The 20,930-nt window shown below is 39.9% G+C and overlaps 2 protein-coding genes across 2 annotated transcripts; both read right to left on the bottom strand.

The window, feature by feature from the left end:
• Positions 1-13,557: 13,557 nt before the first annotated feature.
• Positions 13,558-16,914, bottom strand: LOC120356924. Its single transcript, XM_039445830.1, has one exon. It carries the CDS (start codon positions 16,912-16,914, stop codon positions 13,558-13,560), a length of 3,357 nt encoding a protein of 1,118 aa, XP_039301764.1.
• A 20-nt stretch (positions 16,915-16,934) lies between these two features.
• On the bottom strand, positions 16,935-18,731 carry LOC120356923. Its single transcript, XM_039445829.1, has one exon. The coding sequence runs from the start codon at positions 18,729-18,731 to the stop codon at positions 16,935-16,937; it is 1,797 nt and encodes a 598-aa protein (XP_039301763.1).
• Between the last annotated feature and the right edge of the window lie 2,199 nt (positions 18,732-20,930).

Below are 20,930 nucleotides of genomic sequence, written 5' to 3'. Positions count from 1 at the left end.
AACTTTGACCTTGATTTAGAGGTTTTTGTAACGTTGAAGTAACAATTACAATTAACATTTTGCTAACGTTCTTTTAACATTTTGATAATGTTTATTATATAACATTACCCATACAGCACACTAATATTGTATCAACATCTCAACAATATTTAATGTAAATATTAATGTAAATATTTTTCTGAAATGTAAATATTAATATAGTTACACCACATAATTACAATGCAAAACATTATTTTCGTAATATTTTAGAAACATTTTTCGCAAAAATAATCTCGGGAATTTTTCTTGGAAATTTCCAAGTGGCCACCCATCCAAGTTGTGACCGCAGTGAATGTTGTTTGACTTCTGCGACTGCTGCGAACTGGATCCCTCGTGATGATCTGTGAACACTTAATATTAATACGTGTGTATAACTATAGATTAAATGTATATATGTAGAAAAGATGAAACATAATGTATTTTATTTTATCACATGCGTTTACCCGATAATAATAAATGGTTGACTGATTTTATTAACTTTCTTAATTTCTTACTATCAAACACTGTTGAACAATTTTTCGGCAACTGTAATCCGTTCAAAGAAACACACTTTACTATCGCACAGCATGCATTTATTCGACGTTATCAAAAGCAATCAACTGCGATTTTATTGATGGTTATAAACATGGTTATACAATTTCATTGCAAAGCAGATTCAAAAACATTTAATGCAATTTATATAAGAACGTTGAAAAAACATTAGGAATAGTATTATTAAAACGTTTCTTAAACATTTGGAAATATCACATTATTTAGGTAATGTCTTAAAAACATTTTTATAACATTATATAAAAACGTTGAATAAATATTTAGAACAACATTATTGAAACGTTTTTTAAACATTCGGAATTATCACATTATTAGATAATGCTTTAAAAACATGCATACAATATTATATAAGAATGTCGATAAAAGTCACAAGAAATCAATTTCAAAACGTTTATTTAATGTTCCTTGCTTACTGGGTAATTACATGTAGGAATCCTGTTACATATTACGCATCGTCCTCTTCGTAGTTATTTCGAGAAATTGGACGCATATATAATGAAACGGCAATTATTTTAAGATTGTTTTTAAATTGGAGAACATTTAGTGTTACATTTTTGCTTCGAACAATGGAAAAAAGATTCTCTACGCAATCCTGTGTAAGTCTGCCTGTCAGTAAGAATTTATAGTTTTTTTCACGAAAGAGATAATCTGCTAATTGTAAAATAGATCTTGTTGAAATAATCACTCCCCTCTAAACAAGTTTAAAATCCTCTTTTTTACCAACAGAAATATTAGAAAAAATCTCTATAACTTCATTTAAAAAAGAGATAGTATTTTTATATTTTTGCAAGTCTTTTGTACCCAATGAAATGCTGTAGTGCCTTGAAGTCATAACCGTGTACTATTTTTCTATTATTTTTACAAAAAATGCTGTAGTAATATAATCTGGTGTTGAATTTTCATCAGCTAGAAACTCCAAAGCAGTGCTTACTTCGTGACTCAATAAATTTTTTGCTTTGTTTACACGCATTTTTTCAAAATTATTATTTGCATCGATATCGTTTATACCTAATTTTGGTATTAATAAGAATTGAAGTTCTTTTTGCGCAACAATTAATTCTTTAAAGTGTTTTGCACGTATTATATTTGTTGGCAAATTATATTTGCATACAATTTCTGTAAGTAGTAGAATGAATTTATTATTTAAAATACATGATTTCAAATTTTTTAATAAATGCGATACATCCGCGATAACATATAAATAATGATTAGAGTCGCATAAATGTGTGATGTAATTTACAATTCTACTGTGTTTCCCAGCCGTAATTCCCAGCGTTTTTCATAAACCTTGATTGTCAGACCCCACATCGTAAGTAATGGAATTTACTGTGAGACCAATTGAGTTTGCTCTGTGAAGTATGTCAAAAATTATTAGTTGTAAACTTTTACCATTAAAACTATCGCTTGTAAAAAAATAGCCAATAATTTGCTTCCAACAGCAAGCAATTCCGCATAGCATAAAATATCGTGTGACTCTACGAGGTGTGTTCAAAAAATACCGGGAATTTTCGTTTTTTGAAAAAAAATATTTATTTATTCGTCTACATTAATGTTGTCGCCTTCAAAATAGTCACCATTAGATATTATGCACTTATGCCAGCGCTTCTTCCAATCCCCAAAACACTTCTCAAACTCGATCTTTGGGATAGCCTTTAGCTCTTTCAGCGATGCGCTTTTTCGTCTCCACTGGGACGATTGAGCCTTAGTTTCGACGTCATATCCGTAAACCCATGTTTCGTCACCTGTTATAACACGTTTCAGTAATTGTGCATTGTCGTTGACTTCATTTAATGACTCCTGAGCAACTTCCATTCGCCGCTGTTTTTGTTCAAAATTCAACAACTTTGGAACAAATTTTGCTGCCACGCGTTTCATACCCAAAACATTCGAAAAAATGTCATGGCATGAGCCAATTGATATGCCAACATCATCAGCGACTTCTCTGATTGTGATTCGGCGATTGTTCATAACCATTTCTTTCACTTTTTCGACGTTTTCATCGGTTCTTGATGTGCTGGGGCGTCCTTGGCGTTCGTCATCTTCAACGTCTTCACGGCCATCTTGGAAACGATTATACTCGTAAACTCTTGTTTTACTCATAGCAGACTCACCAAAGGCCTTTGTTAACATTTTGCACACTTTGTTACACTTTATGTTATTTTTTACGCAAAATTTGATACAAATTCTTTGATCCATTTTTTTTTAGAAACGAAAATCGCCGAGCTCATAAAAACACGTGTAACCTTAGCGGCTGCCACAGACAAAGTAAACAATGAATACAGCTCAACATTTCAGCCTTTACTTCAGGGGCATGTATACCAACATAAACAAAAAAAAAATTTGATTGTCGGACTCTCCAAACCCGCGAAATTTAAAAATTCCCGTTACTTTTTGAACACACCTCGTATACCTGTGTGTTCTGGTAAAGTTACATTTCCAATGTAACTTTTAGAAGAATTATCAAAAATCTTCCCTCATGTGATACTTATTTCATCATATACCAAACAACAATGTTTATCAATTTCATTCCAATCCAATACCTTTAATTTTAAAAAATTAAAGATGTCATCTGAAATGCCGCTCTCAAATTTAAAATTTTCTAGTTTTCTTCGCAACGTTCAAAATCCAGGCAAAGGATATTTCTGTCGACGGAGTTCTTTGTATCCAGTTTGGCCACAAGCAAATTGTAATTTTAATGCTTTCGTAATGGATTTATTGCTCCACTTTTTTACTCTCTTATTTTTCCTCAAAGCAGAAATTTGAATCATCAGTAAATATTTTTCGTAACTTGCTTAATAGAATTGTATAATTACTTCGATTATTTTCTTGCTTTTTCATTTTTAATGCTTTTCTTGCTGTAAGTATGCACCCATACAGCACAGAGAGATTATAGGAACATTGCAGAATGATTTCATTGAAACATATTGTAATATTGCATTTTGATTGCAAAACATTGCTGCAACATTGCTGGAATATTGCAGCAACATTAAGATGTCCGTTTTTTGAAATATTGCATTGAAACATCCTGTTTTTCCAAAATATTCACATAAATATTATTACATTACATAATTCCAATAAACAAAACAATATTTGTGTAACATTTTAAAAAACATTTTTTGCAAAAAAAATTTTGGGAATATTTTTTCGGAAATTTCCAAGCGGTCACCCATCCAAGTCGCGACTCCGGTGAACGTTGCTTGACCTCCGTGATCGCTGCCGAACTGATCCCTCATGATGACCTGTGAACACTTTATGCTGATATGTGTATATAACTGGTAGATCAGGTCAATATACATTATCGAAAAAATGAAATATGTATAATTAAAGCACAATATTTATATAAACAAATATAAAATTATAGTTTGTTTTACTAATTTTGCAAACGCAGTATAGCATCTGGAATAACTTTTCTGTTATTTGTTTAAATAAGATACAATTAGAAAATATATATCAATATAATACAATAATTAAATTAAATATAAAAAAATTTTTATTAAAAAAACAATTAAAAAATATTGTTTGTTCATTGGGCTGTAGATCGAGGTTTCTTCATATATGGACCTATTTCATCTATTGATATAAATGTTTATGTTTCTTAACAATACTATGATGCACACAGCACCAAGGGACCGCATGCCTTTTTCTAGAGTCTTAGAGTCAACATTTGAAGGATGTCTGCAGACGTCTATGCAAAGTCGATTTGCAGTCAACTTTGAAAGCCTGACTTGGATGAGTCGACTTACAGTCGATATGTAGACGGTTATACTCTTAGGGAATGTAGAGATTCAGCGGAAAATTTAGTAACGTCGCCCGACCTTAGTTTGCTAAATGCGGATGAGTTAAATTAATATATTGTTATACGCGAATATTCTGCTTTGGCTCTTTATTAAAAAATTATGATATTGCAATGTTTCCGGAATATTACTGGCATATGCCATGCGATGTTGCAGGCATATTGTTAATTTATGTTTCTGCAATGTCTCCGTAATATTGCATTGCAATCTGCAATATTGCAATGTTGCTGCAATGTTGCTGGAATTTTCTGTGTTGTATGGGTTATTTGATAATGTAGAAATGTGAAAAAGTATTATAACCGTGAATTTTTCTATTTTCCCTTAGCTTTCCTAGTTTGTGCCATATGACACAGAGAGACGATCAAAGAACGTCCTTAGGATCGACTTAGGATTTGGACGTCCTTAGGCTTGGCTTAGGACTAGATATCCCAAGAACGTCCTTTGAATACAGTATGCTGTGTGGGCGACTTAAAATTGTGTCCAGTAGGTATAATGTTGGCTGTATATAGAATTCCTTTAGTTTATTTTGTAACGATAGCATCGTTACGCAGGTAAATTATATCTCTTTTTCGCTCGCACACCAGATTATAACATATCATTCCGTCTCTTTTATTCGCACACCCGATCACGTGACGTCAGTACTCTCCGTCTCGCTCACTCGCACGCGCGGCCACGTGACGTTAGTTCCGTTTTCCATCTCGCTCACTCTTGCGCCCGGTCGCGTGACGTCACGCGTAGCATCGCGCGGGCACGTGCGCGTACGTGCACGCCGAAAAGTGGGATAAACACGTGGTTCCAACTGCATGGGCGGCTGGAGGATATAAATACGAAGCCACACCAGGAAGGAGCAACCAGTCAGTTCCAAATCACCAGTACCGACACTCCGGGAGTACTCAGAGCTCCTTGGCTGAGTGTTCTCGGCTTCCTTATACCGGGTGTACTCGGTTTCCTGAAAACCCCTGATACCGGGCGTACTCGGTTACCCGTTTCTTTACCTGTTACCTGTCCTGTAATTTTGATTCTTAATTTTCGTTTTATTTTCAGAGTACATTTAAAATAATTTCACTCGGTCGGCGACGACGCGTTTACCCGGAGTTACAACTTCCTCACCGGATTTTCCTTGGATATCCTCCATCCCAAGCGTTCCGGCCGAACAAGCGTCCTTCGAACAAAGCGAGCGTATCTTGACCCCTTCCTCAGGCGAGCGATAGTTATTAAGTTGCGTTAGCATTAAGTCCTCGTTACTTGTAATATTTCCGAGCGTTAGTTTGTAAGATTCGCGTCTCGCATTTAGACTTAAGATTTTGATCGACACCGCGAGCGCTATAATTTAGTTTAAGTTCTTTCCGCGTGTGAACAAACGTTCCGGGGAACACGAGTTCCGAAGGTGTTAACTTCCTCTCTTCCTAATAAATTTTATTTTTTTGTATCACGGAGTGTGAGGAGATATTGATTTAAAATAAATATTTTGTTAATTTCTTTTCAATTCGGAGTTCCTTCTTTTCTCGACCCTGGCACCAGCGAGCTAAGACGCTAATCCGCGACCGCGAGAAAAGACGTACCGTTACATGGCGCCCGAACAGGGACCTGATCCGTAGAGCTCCGATTTGTTATAAATGTCTCCTACACAAAGTGATGTATATTATTATAATAAAACCCAGTTAATCAAACAGTTAGACAGGCTCGGCTTAGAGAGTACCGGCACGTATGAAATATTTCCTGAAAAATCCAGAACAGTTAGAAACTCTAAACATGGACAACGACGATCAACAAGGGGGAGGTCCTCCTCAACTTGTTATCAATCCACCGGCCGATGAAAACAACGACCGTTTGGATTCGTCAAAGGTGATGAATCAAATGCGAAAATGGGGCTGCCATTTCGATGGCAAAGACACTATCTCCTTTTTGGAGCGATTAGATGAATTGCGACAAGGGTATGGATACACGGGCGATCAAATGTTGATGGGACTACCTGAAATGCTGAGAGGTGATTCTTTGCTGTGGTATCGGAACTGTAGAAGTTCCTGGACTACCTGGGACGATTTCTGCGACGATTTTAAAAGACAAGTTTTACCTCGCCGGTATCGCACGCAATTAGTGCGAGAAATTCAAGGCCGAATGCAATGAGCAGATGAGCCTTTTCATAAATACGCCACGGCCATGCTCACAAATATGCGCCGAGCAGGAAAATTTTCTCCGGAAGAACAACTTGACCGGCTATACGAAAATATGAATCCGGAATATAAGTTATACATTCGCTTGGACGATCTCACTAGTCTTAGCGATCTTAGTGATAGAGCGGCCGAATTCGAAGCTATTGAAAAGCAACGGCGAGAATTACGCACAGAAAAGAAACTACCTCCAGAAGTACCGTTGCGACAGCGTACAGTAGAGAAGAATGCTGTTGGCGTTGTAAACAGCGAGGCCACACGCGCTTTGATTGCAAGCGACCTCCGAAGAAGTTTTGCTCCAGATGTGGCAAAGACGGAATATTCACGAAAGATTGCCACCCCACGGCGGAAAACGCCGACCGGACCGGAAGAGACGCCGCCACCGACCGGTCCTCGCAAAAATCCCAGTAAGTTACCAGCCGCGGCCGCACGTACCTGTACAGATTCAAAATAAAGTAATAAGCGCTCTAATCGACTCCGGATCCGAACTATCTTTTATTAATAATAAAACCGCTCAATACGCACAATCGCTTAGCTTCGATACAGAACACCAGGCCAGCACCGTACGAATGGCAGACGATACGGCCATCGAAATCCCTGGGATCGTGAATCTACCAGTTCAAATCGGGGGCAGAAAATACGTACACAATTTTCTTATAATGCCTTCTCTTAAGAGTGCGATGCTGATTGGCGTGGATTTATGGGCCAAACTTGGATCAATACTAAGGCCGCCGCCTAAAGCCTATTTAAGAGACGTGGCATCTACAACAAAAGTAACGGCAGAAGGACTGAGCACTCAAACTCCGAAAGAAGAGCAAAGATTAAAAGAATTTCTAGAATATGAGTTGCGAAAATTCGAGAAAGTTCAGGGTCCGATCGAACACAGCATCGCATCCGATTGAAAACTAACCAGCCGATTAAGCAAAGGTATAGATCACAAAACCCAGCAATGCAAGCCATAATCGACCAAGAAGTCGAAAAAATGATTAATGATGGCATCATCGAACCGTCCCGCAGTGCCTGGAGTTCACCCATTGTGGTTGTAAAGAAGAAAGACGAAACTCATCGCTTTTGCATCGATTTTAGAAAGGTAAACGAGATTACAGAAAAGGAGGCTTCCTCATGTAACCGCTACTCTTAACAAATTACGAGGTGCCCGCTACCTGTTTACGTTCGATCTCGTAAGCGGATATTGGCAAGTTCCACTACATCCAGAGAGTCGACCTGTTACGGCTTTTACGGTGCCTGAAAGAGGATTAATGCAGTTCCGCGTGATGCCTTTTGGCCTCCATTCGGCACCAGCCACCTTTCAACGTCTCTTAGACGAAGTGCTAGGTCCAGAACTTGAACCTAATGTGCTGATGTACCTAGACGACATCATCATTGTTAGTCAGACCTTCGAAGAACATCTTCAACATCTTCGTGAAGTGTTTCGACGACTACGAGAGGCTAAGCTGCGAGTTAATCCCGCGAAATGCCATTTCTGCAGGGAACAACTAAAGTATTTGGGCCACATAATAAATCGCCAGGGCATCCGGACAGATCCTGAGAAAGTAAGCGCCGTGGCGAACTGGCCTGCTCCGACCACGATACGCAAGGTACGCCAATTCCTGGGGATGGCTTCTTGGTATCGCCGATTCGTACCGAATTTTTCAAGTATCGCAACACCTATAACTAAGTTAACTGGAAAGAATGTCAAATGGACCTGGACCGAGGAACAAGAAAAAGCCTTCCAGCAACTAAAGGAGGCATTAGTAAGCACACCAGTCCTAGCCTGTCCTGATTTCAGCAAGTGTTTTATCCTTCAGACTGACGCCAGTACGTACGGCCTCGGAGCCGTCTTGACTCAACACCAAGAAGGCGGCAAACGAGTAATAGCTTACGCCAGTCGCACTTTAAATGGCGCAGAGAAAAATTATAGCGCCACGGAATTGGTGTGCCTAGGGCATAAAAAAGTCTGGGGCATAAAAAAGATGCAAGGCTATTTAGAAGGCTACGCCTTTACCGTAATAACTGACCATCAATCATTACGATGGCTACAGAAACTAGAAGAACCGACCGGACGCTTAGGACGCTGGCTCTTTGAGTTACAGCAATACGATTTTGACATTCAATATCGCAAAGGCAGTCTTAATCAAGTACCCGACGCTCTTTCCAGGCAACCAGAAGTTTGCAGTACGCAAACAACTCCGAAATGCAGCTGGTACTGCCGGGTATTAACTGGAGTTAAAAATAAACCAACGGATTACCCGGACTTCCGTGTGCAGCAAGGACGACTTTATCGGCACATCATGCACAAATTAGATTTTCGTGAAAGCGATCCTGCCGAGCAATGGAAACAATGTGTTCCTAAGGAAGAACGCATGACCATACTTCAGCGGCACCACGATGATCCTACAGCCGGTCATCTTGTGGTAGCAAAGACTATTGCTCGGATGGCCAGATTATATTATTGGCCAGGTATGTTCCAGGACATCACGAAATACGTACGACAATGCCCGACTTGCTTAGCACACAAGATACCATCAATGAAACCAGCTGGCAATTTACACACGACTCCAGTAACCGCGCCGCGGAAACAAGTAACTGTGGATTTAGTCGGTCCATTGCCGAGGTCAGTGAGCGGACATATATGGCTCCTGGTCATGCAAGACCGTTTTAGTAAATGGATAGAGTTAAAGCCACTCCGTCGCGCCACGGCTCCAGTCGTCACCCGAGCAATCGCCGAAAATATTATACACCGTCACGGATGTCCCGATCAAATTATTTCCGACAACGGAACACAATTAAAATCGGCACAGCTGGCCGAACTCTTACGCGCCTTTCAAATCGAGCATCGCACCATACCGGTAAGAGCGCCTCACTGTAATCCTGTCGAGCGAACAAATAAAACCATTAAAACTATGATTTCTCAATTCGTGGGGAAAAATCATAGACGTTGGGATGAATATTTACTACCCTTGCAGTTTGCATATAATACTGCAAGGCACGAAGCCACGGATTATACCCCGGCCTATTTAAATTACGGCTGCGAATTGGCTTTTCCGCATCCGCAGGATCGCCGATATGCCGAAAACACGACACCGCATATTACGCGCCGTCGTTTAGAAGAAGCATTCGAGGTAGTTCGCATCAATCAAGCCCGAGCATTTCAAAAGCAAGAAACGCACTACAATCTCCGCCAAAGAAATTGGAGACCGCAAATCGGCGAAAAAGTTTGGAAACGTGAGTACCCGCTATCAAATAAAGCCGCCGGATTCGATGCAAAACTTGCTCCACGATACATTGGACCGCTAGAGATGAGACGCATTATTTTCCCGGTAATTGTGGATTTACGCGACACGCGAGGACGCTGGCACCGACATGTGCACGTCCAAGACTTAAAAACCGCTCGGAAGAAAGCGAAATTTCAATTTGTAATTTTGTAAGTAAAGCCGTGCCCCCAACTTGCGACGCCCTTGCGTTACGCTTCCAGAAAAATTCACGCCCCCACGTTGCCACGTCTCTACGAGCGCAATTCGAAAATTACCCAAAAACCATTGTAAAAGCGCACCGACCTAATAAGGTCAAGTACCACACACACCACCACAATCACTTGCGAAAACTCGAAGAAGTAACACGCTCGTCTTCAGCTTTTGAGATAAAGATGGCAACCAAAGAAGAAATTTTTCAAGAATTATTTGGAAATATTTCCGATCTATCCGATGAGGAACAACCTCCGCCATCGACTTCCGTGCTGCCTCGGAAAATATCTAGCGTCGGCACAACAATACAAAGAGGCGACCGAGAAAACGCAGTAAAAAAAGCAATTTTTCTTTCAACGCCACCAGTACCACAACAATACCGATCAAAAACAAAATCTAGAGCAAAAAAACAAACATTTGCTCCACAGGTGAGCCGTAAGATTACGGACAGTGAACAATTAAAAATCATGCCCACCGTCGAGGCAGTAGCTCGGCCGGCAGAAGTCGTCGAAGTATCATTTCCTGAAGCCGCTTCTAGAGCTGTCATCTCCGAGAACGTTGTCCAGAAAAGTCCACGCATGAAAGAACAGACGGAATGGAAAACGCCGATACCCATACAGGAAAAATTACCACCGCTTAATATGGAAGACATTAATTTAACACCGCCTCCTCCGCCGCCAGTTAAAATCCTTTTACCGACCGGAAGAATGGTCGATATACTATACCACGCGGTACATAAAAACCGCAAATACAAATTACGGCTCTTAAACCGATGGATCCTACGGTTCAATCGTTGGGGCCAACTATCAACGTGTCGAGGAAATTAAAATCTTCGCACCGCCAACCTGAGGAGGGGAATGATGTAACGATAGCATCGTTACGCAGGTAAATTATATCTCTTTCTCGCTCGCACGCCAGATTATAACATATCATTCTGTCTCTTTTACTCGCACACCCGATCACGTGACGTCAGTACTCTCCGTCTCGCTCACTCGCACGCGCGGCCACGTGACGTCGATTCCGTTCTCCATCTCGCTCGCTTTTACGCCCGGTCGCGTGACGTCACGCTAGCATCGCGCGGGCACGTGCGCGTAGGTGCACGCCGAAAAGTGGGGTAAACACGTGGTTCCGACTGCGTGGGCGGCTGGAGGGTATAAACATGATATAAATACAAGGGTATGCTCTTGCGCATATTTCCGAAAGCGCCAATCAGGAACTTTGTCCAAGCTTACGTCACACTAAGCGGCAATTTTAAACAGCGATTCTGTAGTATTAATTTATGAAAGCATTTTGAGCAGACATTTTGACTATTTATGAAAAAAAATTATTTCGTAAACATATAATATAAAAATATAAAATATAAAGTGTGTAATATAGAATTATAATTTAAAAAATACAAATAATTAATGTAATATAAATTTTGTAATTTGAAATAAAAATTACCAAAGATGGTCGGAAAACTATTGGAAAAAAATGGTTGGTGGCGTAAGTTGAGACGTAAAAATGAAAACGTATTGTGACACAAAACAAGAAACTTAAAGAAAAATAAATATAAAATAACAAAACGCAAATATTTAAGAGACAGATTTTTTATTTGTAAATTTTGACTTTTTTTTGTTTTTGCCTATGATTTTCGGTTGTGATCGCTCGGTTTATTTCACGCACTCTAATACAGGGTGAGTCATTTTAATCTATGGACCCGAATATTTTCCAAATAACGGTATCTACAAAAAAATGGTTTAGATAAAAGTTGACTAAAACAGAGGGGGTCATTCAATTGTACCATTGGTTTTGACCTTGAGGTCAATTTTGAAGGTTATTTCAAGGTCACGATGGTTTTTTTAAATGGGACACCCTATTTTTGACTGCGGATTTCGAAAGAGCGGAAAATTTTACATCAAACTTGTCTTATGAAAAAATTGTTTTTGCGACCTTGGAAAGGTAAAAAATAAAGGTGAAATGCCTGTAAAACGATCTGGTGTACTTTTTCTGAAATGACGTGGTTTTCTGGGTAACACAAATGTGCATAATGCTTAAACAAAGTCAATGAATTGTAAAAGTGTTAATCACTTTGACTAGCTTGACCTTGAGGTCAATTTTCAAGGTTGTTTGAGGCTCATAACGCCTCATAACGCCTTTTTTGATTAGTAACCCTATTTTTGACCGCAGAACCTGTTTCTTGACAATGGGCTCTTAAACAATGGCACTTTTTACATGAGCATAGGGATTTTTTAGTTTTTCGACCTGACCTCTTAAAGGTCATATCAAGGTCATATTAAGGTCAAAAGCACTTTCATCTTACTTTTAGCGTTACCCGGAAACAACGACGTGGACGTAGTAAGTTCTGTTTCCTTTAGGGTGCTTGATTATCGTGAATCCCCTTGCCTCTCACGTCGGGGTGCTTGATTATCGTGAGTCCCCTTGCCTCTCACGTTGGGGTGCTTGATTATCGTGAGTCCCCTTGCCTCTCACGTCGGGGTGCTTGATTATCGTGAGTCCCCTTGCCTCTCACGTCGGGGTGCTTGATTATCGTGAGTCCCCTCGCCTCTCACTGACACAACTTTAAATGAATTACCCACAAAGTAATTGTTCAAAATTACCTCCGTTGGCTTCGAGGCATAACTGCAATCTGTTTTGAAAACTATCCACAGTTCTAAGCAGGGTAGCTCTAGGAATGGCTGCACAAGCTCTACGAATGCGGTCCATAAAATCATCTCTTGTGGTTGATCTTTCAGCAAAAACAACATTTTTCAAGTATCCCCATAAAAAGAAATCAGGCGATATTAAATCTGGCGAGCAAAGAGGCCATTCAACTGGACCCCTTCGTCCAATCCATCTGTCATTGTAACTGGCATTTAAAAAGGCACGTACAATGAGTGCATAATGCGGTGCAGCATCATCTTGTTGAAGCCATATTCTTGCTCTTGTTGCTAAGTCAACATCTTCTGATAAGCCTGGTAAGTGATCTCTTAGCAACGATAAGTAACTGTGTCTATCAACGTTCTTTTCAAAAAAATAAAGTCCAATCAAATAACCATTTACAATGCCGCACCACACCATAATACTCCATCGATTTTGATGATCTATTGGCCTATACCAGTGGGGATTAACATCTGACCAATAATGGCAGTTGTGTCTATTAAGTTGTCCGTCACTATAAAATTTAGCCTCATCTGAGAAAAGCACATACCTAAAAAAATTAGGATCATCGTGTGTATAAATTTGACGCTGGATTTCACTTTTATATATTTTTTACGGAGGGACTCAAATAACGTGTGCTCGGCGTTTTGACTGTAGCCATATTGCTTTATTTCTCTACACGAACGCGCGAGGCGCTTTAGTGGCGCTACTGGGTAGCGTGTTCACAAACGAATACAACTTAATTTTAAAAGGAAAACTTTTGTGAAACGTAACATAAATTCCCCGGCCTTGTGGCAACCGAAGGGTACTAAAAACAATCCTTTTGGTAATACAAATATAATTGAAAAATTAAACAATCTTCTTTGACTGCTACAATAATCCTTTCGTGTCCATTGACCGTCAGGGGTGAGCTAGTGTTTCATCTCGTGGCAATGGGCATAGCTTAGGAAAGGCTCTACGTGTGATCCCGCTGGCCGTTCTAACACTTGCGACCCTAGCGATGCCATCAGAACCGACGTGAACTTCGGTTACTCGTCCGAGCCTCCATTTGGCTGGGGGTAAATTGTCTTCCTTCAGTAAGACCAACGTGTTGATCTCTAATGGCGGAAAAGGCGTTTTCCATTTTGTCCTTTGCTGCAACTCAGAAATATACTCTTTATTCCATCTTTCCCAAAAATTTTGTTGCAATTGTTGAATTCTCTGCCAGTTGGACAATCTTGTTTCCTTTATATGCGCTAGGCTTGGGTCAGGTGCTGATATAAATGTTCGGCCTATGAGGAAATGAGCTGGGGTAAGGGGTGCACATTCGTTGGGGTCGGTAGACAGAGGGGTTAGCGGCCTAGAATTTAGAAGTGCTTCAACCTGTGCTAAAAGGGTGCAGAGTTCCTCAAATGTTAGGTGGGCATTACCAGCTACCCGTTTTAGGTGATACTTTGTTGCCTTCACTCCGGCCTCCCATAACCCTCCAAAATGAGGCGAATAAGAGGGAATGAAATGCCAAGAAATTCCCAGGTCCTCAATCGTTTCGCTCAAATTCTTCACCTCCTTAGCGATGAATTTTCCGAATTCTATAAGTGCGTTATTGCTTCCAACAAAGGTGGTTCCATTGTCGGAATAAATATGCGCGGGTTTTCCTCGCCTTGACACGAAACGTCTCAAAGCCGCTATGAATGCTTCTTTGGTTAAATCTGATACAAGCTCCAGATGCAGAGCTTTCGTTACAAAACAAACGAACACGCTAACGTAACATTTATGGATTTTACATCCTCGACCCTTTTTATCCTTTATTAAAAAAGGTCCTGCATAATCCACTCCGGTGATGGAAAATGGAAAGTCTGTAGAGACTCTTGCTCGTGGGAGATGGCCCATCAAAGCTTGTAGTGATTTAGGATTTGCTCTGAAACACGTTGCACAAGCGTGTACAACTCTTCTCGCTAAATTCCTACCTCCCAATGGCCAAAATTGCTCCCGTATTGATGCTAACAATAAAGAAGGGCCTGCGTGTAATAAACGTATATGCATATCTTCGAAAAGTCTTTTAGTAAATATTTGATCTGCTGCTAATATAATCGGATGTTTTTTGTCCATCGAAAATAGTGAATTTTTTAATCGTCCTCCCGCACGCAATATTTTTTCGTCATCTAAGAAGGGTGTTAAAGAAGTTAGCCTTCCCTTGGTGTTTACTTTACCTGAGCTAATTAATTCGATTTCCTCCTGAAAGGCTTTAAGCTGCGAATATTTTGCTAATTCAATTAATGAGCCCTTATATTCTTCCGCGCTTATAACTCCTTTGGTCGCCTGCTTTGTCTTTAACCTACGTGCAAATCTACGACAATACGAGATAATTCGAACAATCTTAGGTAGATTCGAAAACTTTGTAAACAATGCGTCTATAACTAGATTTTCGCTCGTTCTTTTGATAAGCATGGACTTTGTCTTTTGCCTTATAGGTTCTGCAGTTTGTAGTAGAGGCCAATCTTTCGAGGACTTCTTCAAAAATGTGGGTCCGTTCCACCACATGTGATCACGTTGTATCTCTCTGGGAGTTGCTCCGCGCGATAAACAATCCGCGGGATTTTCTTGAGTGGGTACGTGCCGCCACGCCCATCCTACAGTTAATTCTTGAATACGCGCTACTCTATTTGATTCAAATACCGCTAGAAGATTTGGCTGAGTGGCTATCCAACTCAACACTATTGTAGAGTCACACCACAACGTAATGGACTCTATATCTGTATTAAGAGCTGACACCACTGTAGTGACCAATTTTGCGAGCGCGTGTGCCGCACATAATTCAAGACGAGGTATAGTTTGCGTTTTTAAAGGAGCAACTCTTGTTTTGGCGCAAAGCAAACTGACTTTAACGTTTTCTTCGGAATCTGTTGAACGCACATAGATGCATGCTCCATATGCATCTTTGGAAGCATCCGAAAATCCGTGAATTTGAATCGACTTATAACATTTTATAACTACTTGTCTCAAAATTTGTAAGTTATTTAGCTCTGTTAATTGTTCGCTGTATTGCAACCAACGATTATGTAATTCAGATGGTAACGATTCATCCCAAGAAAGCTTTTCTAACCATAGTTTTTGTAACATAATTTTAGCTGGTATTATGCAAGGTGCTAGTAGTCCTAGCGGATCAAAAATTCTAGACGTTACCGATAAAATGTGTCTTTTAGTAATTTTTTTGCTCTTTGGTACATCAACTAAATAAATTAAAACGTCAGCTAGCGTATTCCAACTAACTCCTAAGGTTTTTCTTTGCCCGTCGCTTGTAAATTGAATATTAGTTAGTGCTTCCTTACCTTCCTGAATTTTATTTAATACTTCTGAACAGTTCGAAGCCCATTTTTGTAACTTGAAACCCCCTGCTGCGAGAACTTGTGCAACTTGTTCCGCTATTGAGATTGCGCCTTCTTTTGTATCACTGCCTGTGAGCATATCATCTACGTAAAAATCATTGAATATAATCTTAGCTATTTCTGGCCTATTGCGCTCACATTCTATTCCTAACTGATATAAACATCTGATTGCCTGGAATGATCCGGAAGTGGTCCCGTAGGTTACAGTATTTAATTGAAAGGTTTTGATTGGATCTTCTGAATTTTCCCGCCATAAAATTCTTTGTAACGGTCTCTGCTGCTCCTCTATTAGTACCTGCCTGTACATCTTTGTTACGTCTGAGGATACAATAAATGCGTGTTTTCTAAATCTGATTATAATTGAGAACAAATCGTTTTGTATTACGGGACCTGTCATTTGAATATCATTTAGAGATTTTCCGCTTGTAGTTGATGCGGATGCATCAAACACGACTCTTACTTTAGTTGTCTGACTCTCTGATTTCACAACGCAGTGATGTGGTAAGTAATAAACATAAGGCACTGTTAAGCTTTCATTTACTTCTGTCATGTGACCTAATTGCTCATATTCTTTTAAAAATGCGCGATAGCTACTATTAAGTTCAGGAGTTCTTTTCAGTCTTTTTTCGAGATTTATTAAACGTCTTTCGGCTTGGTGCCTTGATTCGCCTAGAACCTTCGGTGATTCTTTAAGAGGCATGTTTACGATAAAACGCCCGTCATTATTCCGTCGCGTAGTTTTCACGAAATAGGACTTACAGTCTTTTTCCTCTTGAGACCATGCCTTTGTAATCGGAGCTTCCTCGAGCTCCCAAAATTTAGTCAATTGTTGTTCCAAATTAACGTTTTTTAGAATGTTGCATTTTACGATTTTTTGAGCTGGAGCGCTCATGGGACCTCCTACTATCCATCCTAACCGCGTTTTTGCATAATAAGATTGTTGCTTAATTTGATTTGGCCTACACAGAGTATTTCCCAAAACCATTGTGCGCCTAATAATAAGTCTACCTGCCCTGGCGTCTGGAAAGAGGGATCGGCTAACTTAAGATGCGAGGGAATCTGCACGTCGTTCAAAGGAATTACTTCATTTGGCATTACATCATCTACTAATTTTGGTATGACAAGACACACCGTTTTAAATCGGAAACCGCTGGTACGTGAAACTATTTCTACTTCGCATTTATAATTGATCTTGGGACCGGCTTGATTCAATGACATCACTTGTACATCAATTGGAATCTTTTCCAGTTTTAATTTCTTGCACAACCTTTCTGAAATAAAATTGGATTGAGAACAGGAATCTAATAAGGCTCTGTTCTGTTCCTTAAATTTATTGCTATTATTTATGCCTACTAAAGCCGTTGCAATAATTACATTAGGTTCGTTAAGTACCTTAGCGTGATTTGCCGCACACATTGTTGCTGCAGTGGATTCCTTCGCCTCTGATTGGTCTCCCTTTTCGAAATGTAGTAACAAATTATGCTTACTGTTGCATTTTCGGCACGCTCCGAAAGTGCACTCCTTTGAATAATGACCCTTTCTGAGGCAATTAGTACATAACCTTAATTGTTTTACCCTTTCAGATCTCTCTTGTGGTGATAATTTTAGGAAATTGCTGCAATTTTGAATGTAATGTTCTCCCTTGCAAAATGCACAACTAACCTTTTTTGTTAAAAGAGTACTAGTTTTTCCTGGAGTAATCTTTTTTGTTTTGATTATACCCTTTTTTCTTTCTATCGTTTGTAATAACGTAGCGCGTGCACGCAAGCATTTTAATAAATCCTCCAATTTAGGCTTCTCTGCTAATTTTAACCTTTGCTCTTCCCATTCCCGAGCAGTATCTACGTCTAACTTTGTAACAATGAGATAAATGAGTAAAGAGTCCCAATACTCCGTGGGTTCTTCTAACTTTTTTAATGCGCGTGTATGCTTTGTGATACTATCGACTATTTCATTTAATTGCTCTGACGATTCGTTAAGAATCGGCTTTGACTTGAACATAGCTTCTATATGATTGTGAATTAACAATTTGGGATCGTTGTAACGCCTATGCAACGCTTCCCAAACAATCTCGTAATTCTGCTCTGTATATTCATATTCATCAATTACTTGAGTCGCACTACCTTCTAATGAAGACATTAAATAATGAAATTTTTGAATATTGCTAATATTTGGATTATCATGAATGATAGATTTGTAAGTATCTCGAAATTTCAACCAATCGGATAAATCGCCCTTGAATTTAGGTAGTTCTATGATTGGCAATTTAACACCCGGTATATTAGTCTGATTTATACGTAAACCTTGTGTGCTGCTTGATTGTACAGCTAACGTTTGATTATTCTGTAACGAAAGATGCTCAAAATTATGTGCAATCGTACTGTTTTCTTGTTGTATACCACGTTGCTCGTTTGCTTGACCTTGCAATGGGACCACCTTGGTTGATTGACCGCGACGCAATAAATTGTTTGCGTATTTTAATACCATGTAATATTCTGACTCGAATTTCTCGCGTGCTTCAATAGTTTCTTTAAGATCTTCCGTGAGCTCATCGATTGAGCCCTGGATCCTTTCGAACTCTAACAAAATGTTCGTATGCCTAATGAGTCTCTGCTCTATTTCCTCGCACGTCGCGACGTCCACTATTTCATCGTTGGGAAACTGCTCTTTTATATTATTTAAAAAATTTTTAAAAGAGGTTACTCGCATTTTTAGCGATCCTCGCTTTTTATTGAGCGCGTTTATCGATTCCATTTTTTAGGTTAGCGAGTCACGAATTATTAGATTTTACGCACCTATACACAACCTTACCGCACTTCTAAATACGGGCTTACAAATTTCAATACGGAATTTGGAAAGAAAAAAAGGGGGGAACAGCTCATTTACTCACGCCTTACTGTCGTTGCTTGCTTCGACGCTGCCATTGACTGACTGCCCTCTCCGTCGCTTTCTCCTCCTTTCCGTCGGCTGCGGGGTTCTTGTGTCCTTGAACGCACGTTTTCCTTCCTCTCCGTCGGCTGCGAGGTTCTCGTGTCCTTGACGCACGTTTTCCTTCGTCTCCTGAGGGTTGGAAATGCTATTGCCTCTCGGATCACACTCACGGAATCAACGATCGCTTTGGCGCCAATTGATCGTTTTCTCTCTCTCTATCCGATGGCTTTCTCGTTTGGTCTTTGCTTTAGACCCGCTTTTATAGTCTTGTGAGAGTGGTGAGCCTTGCTTGGCTTGAAAATCTCGAATTTGATGACGAGATTGGACTTGTTAATAAGCAATGGCATGAGTCTTTACCGCCGTCCTTGTCTTGCTTGACTGAGTCACACGCTCTGCCGCCCTCGTTGCGGCAGTCTCCCGCCTCACGTCGGGATTTCAATGATTTCTCACCAAGTTCGTGCCTTGGATCTTCTTCTGGCGATTGCTTTCGCCTCTTCCAATTGTATCCGGGCTATCCGGCTCGAAGGACCATGTATAAATTTGACGCTGGATTTCACTTTTATATATTTTTTACGGAGGGACTCAAATAACGTGTGCTCGGCGTTTTGACTGTAGCCATATTGCTTTATTTCTCTACACGAACGCGCGAGGCGCTTTAGTGGCGCTACTGGGTAGCGTGTTCACAAACGAATACAACTTAATTTTAAAAGGAAAACTTTTGTGAAACGTAACATCGTGTAACATTTGTAAAGCCCACTGGGCAAAAAGCAATACGCATCAGATGATGATTAGGCTGTAAAGCCTGCGTAAGAGTGATGTGGAAAGGGTGATAATTTAGAGCTCTTAAAATTCTAACAACAGTTCTTTATGGTATACCTATTTCCCTTTCAATCTGGCGAGTACTAACATGAGGATTAAGGTGAAGTATTGCTGAAATAGTTACAGCTCGCGCATCATTTTCCTCATATTCATGACGTTGACGAACAAGATGTCCATTGCGAGCTCTTTGGACTAAACTACGTATTGTCATATCAGTTGGATATCGCCTTTCAGGAAAACGTTGAGCATAAAGCCTTGATGCTGCATTGTAATTGCTATGATACTCCCCTAAAACTAATATAATATCAACAATCTCATTAGGACTATAATCAGCCATTCTGGAAAGGTAACTTGTGAATGTAATTATCTACATACCTGTATGTATGTTTGGAATTTTTAAATTTAAGCAACTTTAAATAATAAATTTTTCAATTATGCAGAAGTGAGTAAGAAAGAAAAGGAATAAAACTCTATTATAACAATAATTATAAATCTTAAATCAAACGTAATTGTTTAGTTTTTTTCAATCGTTGATTATTAGCATTAGGTATCGCAGTGCTGGCAGTTACTTGCAGCTTTCGGCCGGATTCTTCGACGCACGCCTATTGCTCCCCTCCCACCGCTCTCGCCTTTGCAACGGCGCCGCCGGACGGCGTAACTAAGGAGCGCGATACATCGTCTCAGGACCGTGCGTTACGCCGTCCGGCGGCGCCATTGCTAAGGCGCGAGCGGTGGGAGGGGAGCAATAGGCGTGCGTCGAAGAATCCAGCCAAACGTTGCAAGTAGTAATATTTAAGCATTATGCACATTTGTGTTACCCAGAAAACCACGTCATTTCAGAAAAAGTACACCAGATCGTTTTTCAGGCTTTTCACCTTCATTTTTGACCTTTCCAAGGTCGCAAAAACAATTTTTTCATAAGACAAGTTTGATGTAAAATTTTCCGCTCTTTCGAAATCCGCAGTCAAAAATAGGGTGTCCCATTTAAAAAAACCATCGTGACCTTGAAATAACCTTCAAAATTGACCTCAAGGTCAAAACCAATGGTACAATTGAATGACCCCCTCTGTCCTGGTCAACTTTTATCTAAACCATTTTTTTGTAGATACCGTTATTTGGAAGATATTTGGGTCCATAGATTAAAATGACTCACCCTGT

The sequence above is a fragment of the Solenopsis invicta genome, chromosome 2 (genome assembly GCF_016802725.1).
Source record: "Solenopsis invicta isolate M01_SB chromosome 2, UNIL_Sinv_3.0, whole genome shotgun sequence".
Taxonomy (NCBI): Eukaryota; Metazoa; Arthropoda; class Insecta; order Hymenoptera; family Formicidae; genus Solenopsis; species Solenopsis invicta.
The sequence above is the reverse complement of the archived record's forward strand: the minus strand, read 5'-3'. Positions and strand labels throughout refer to the sequence as shown.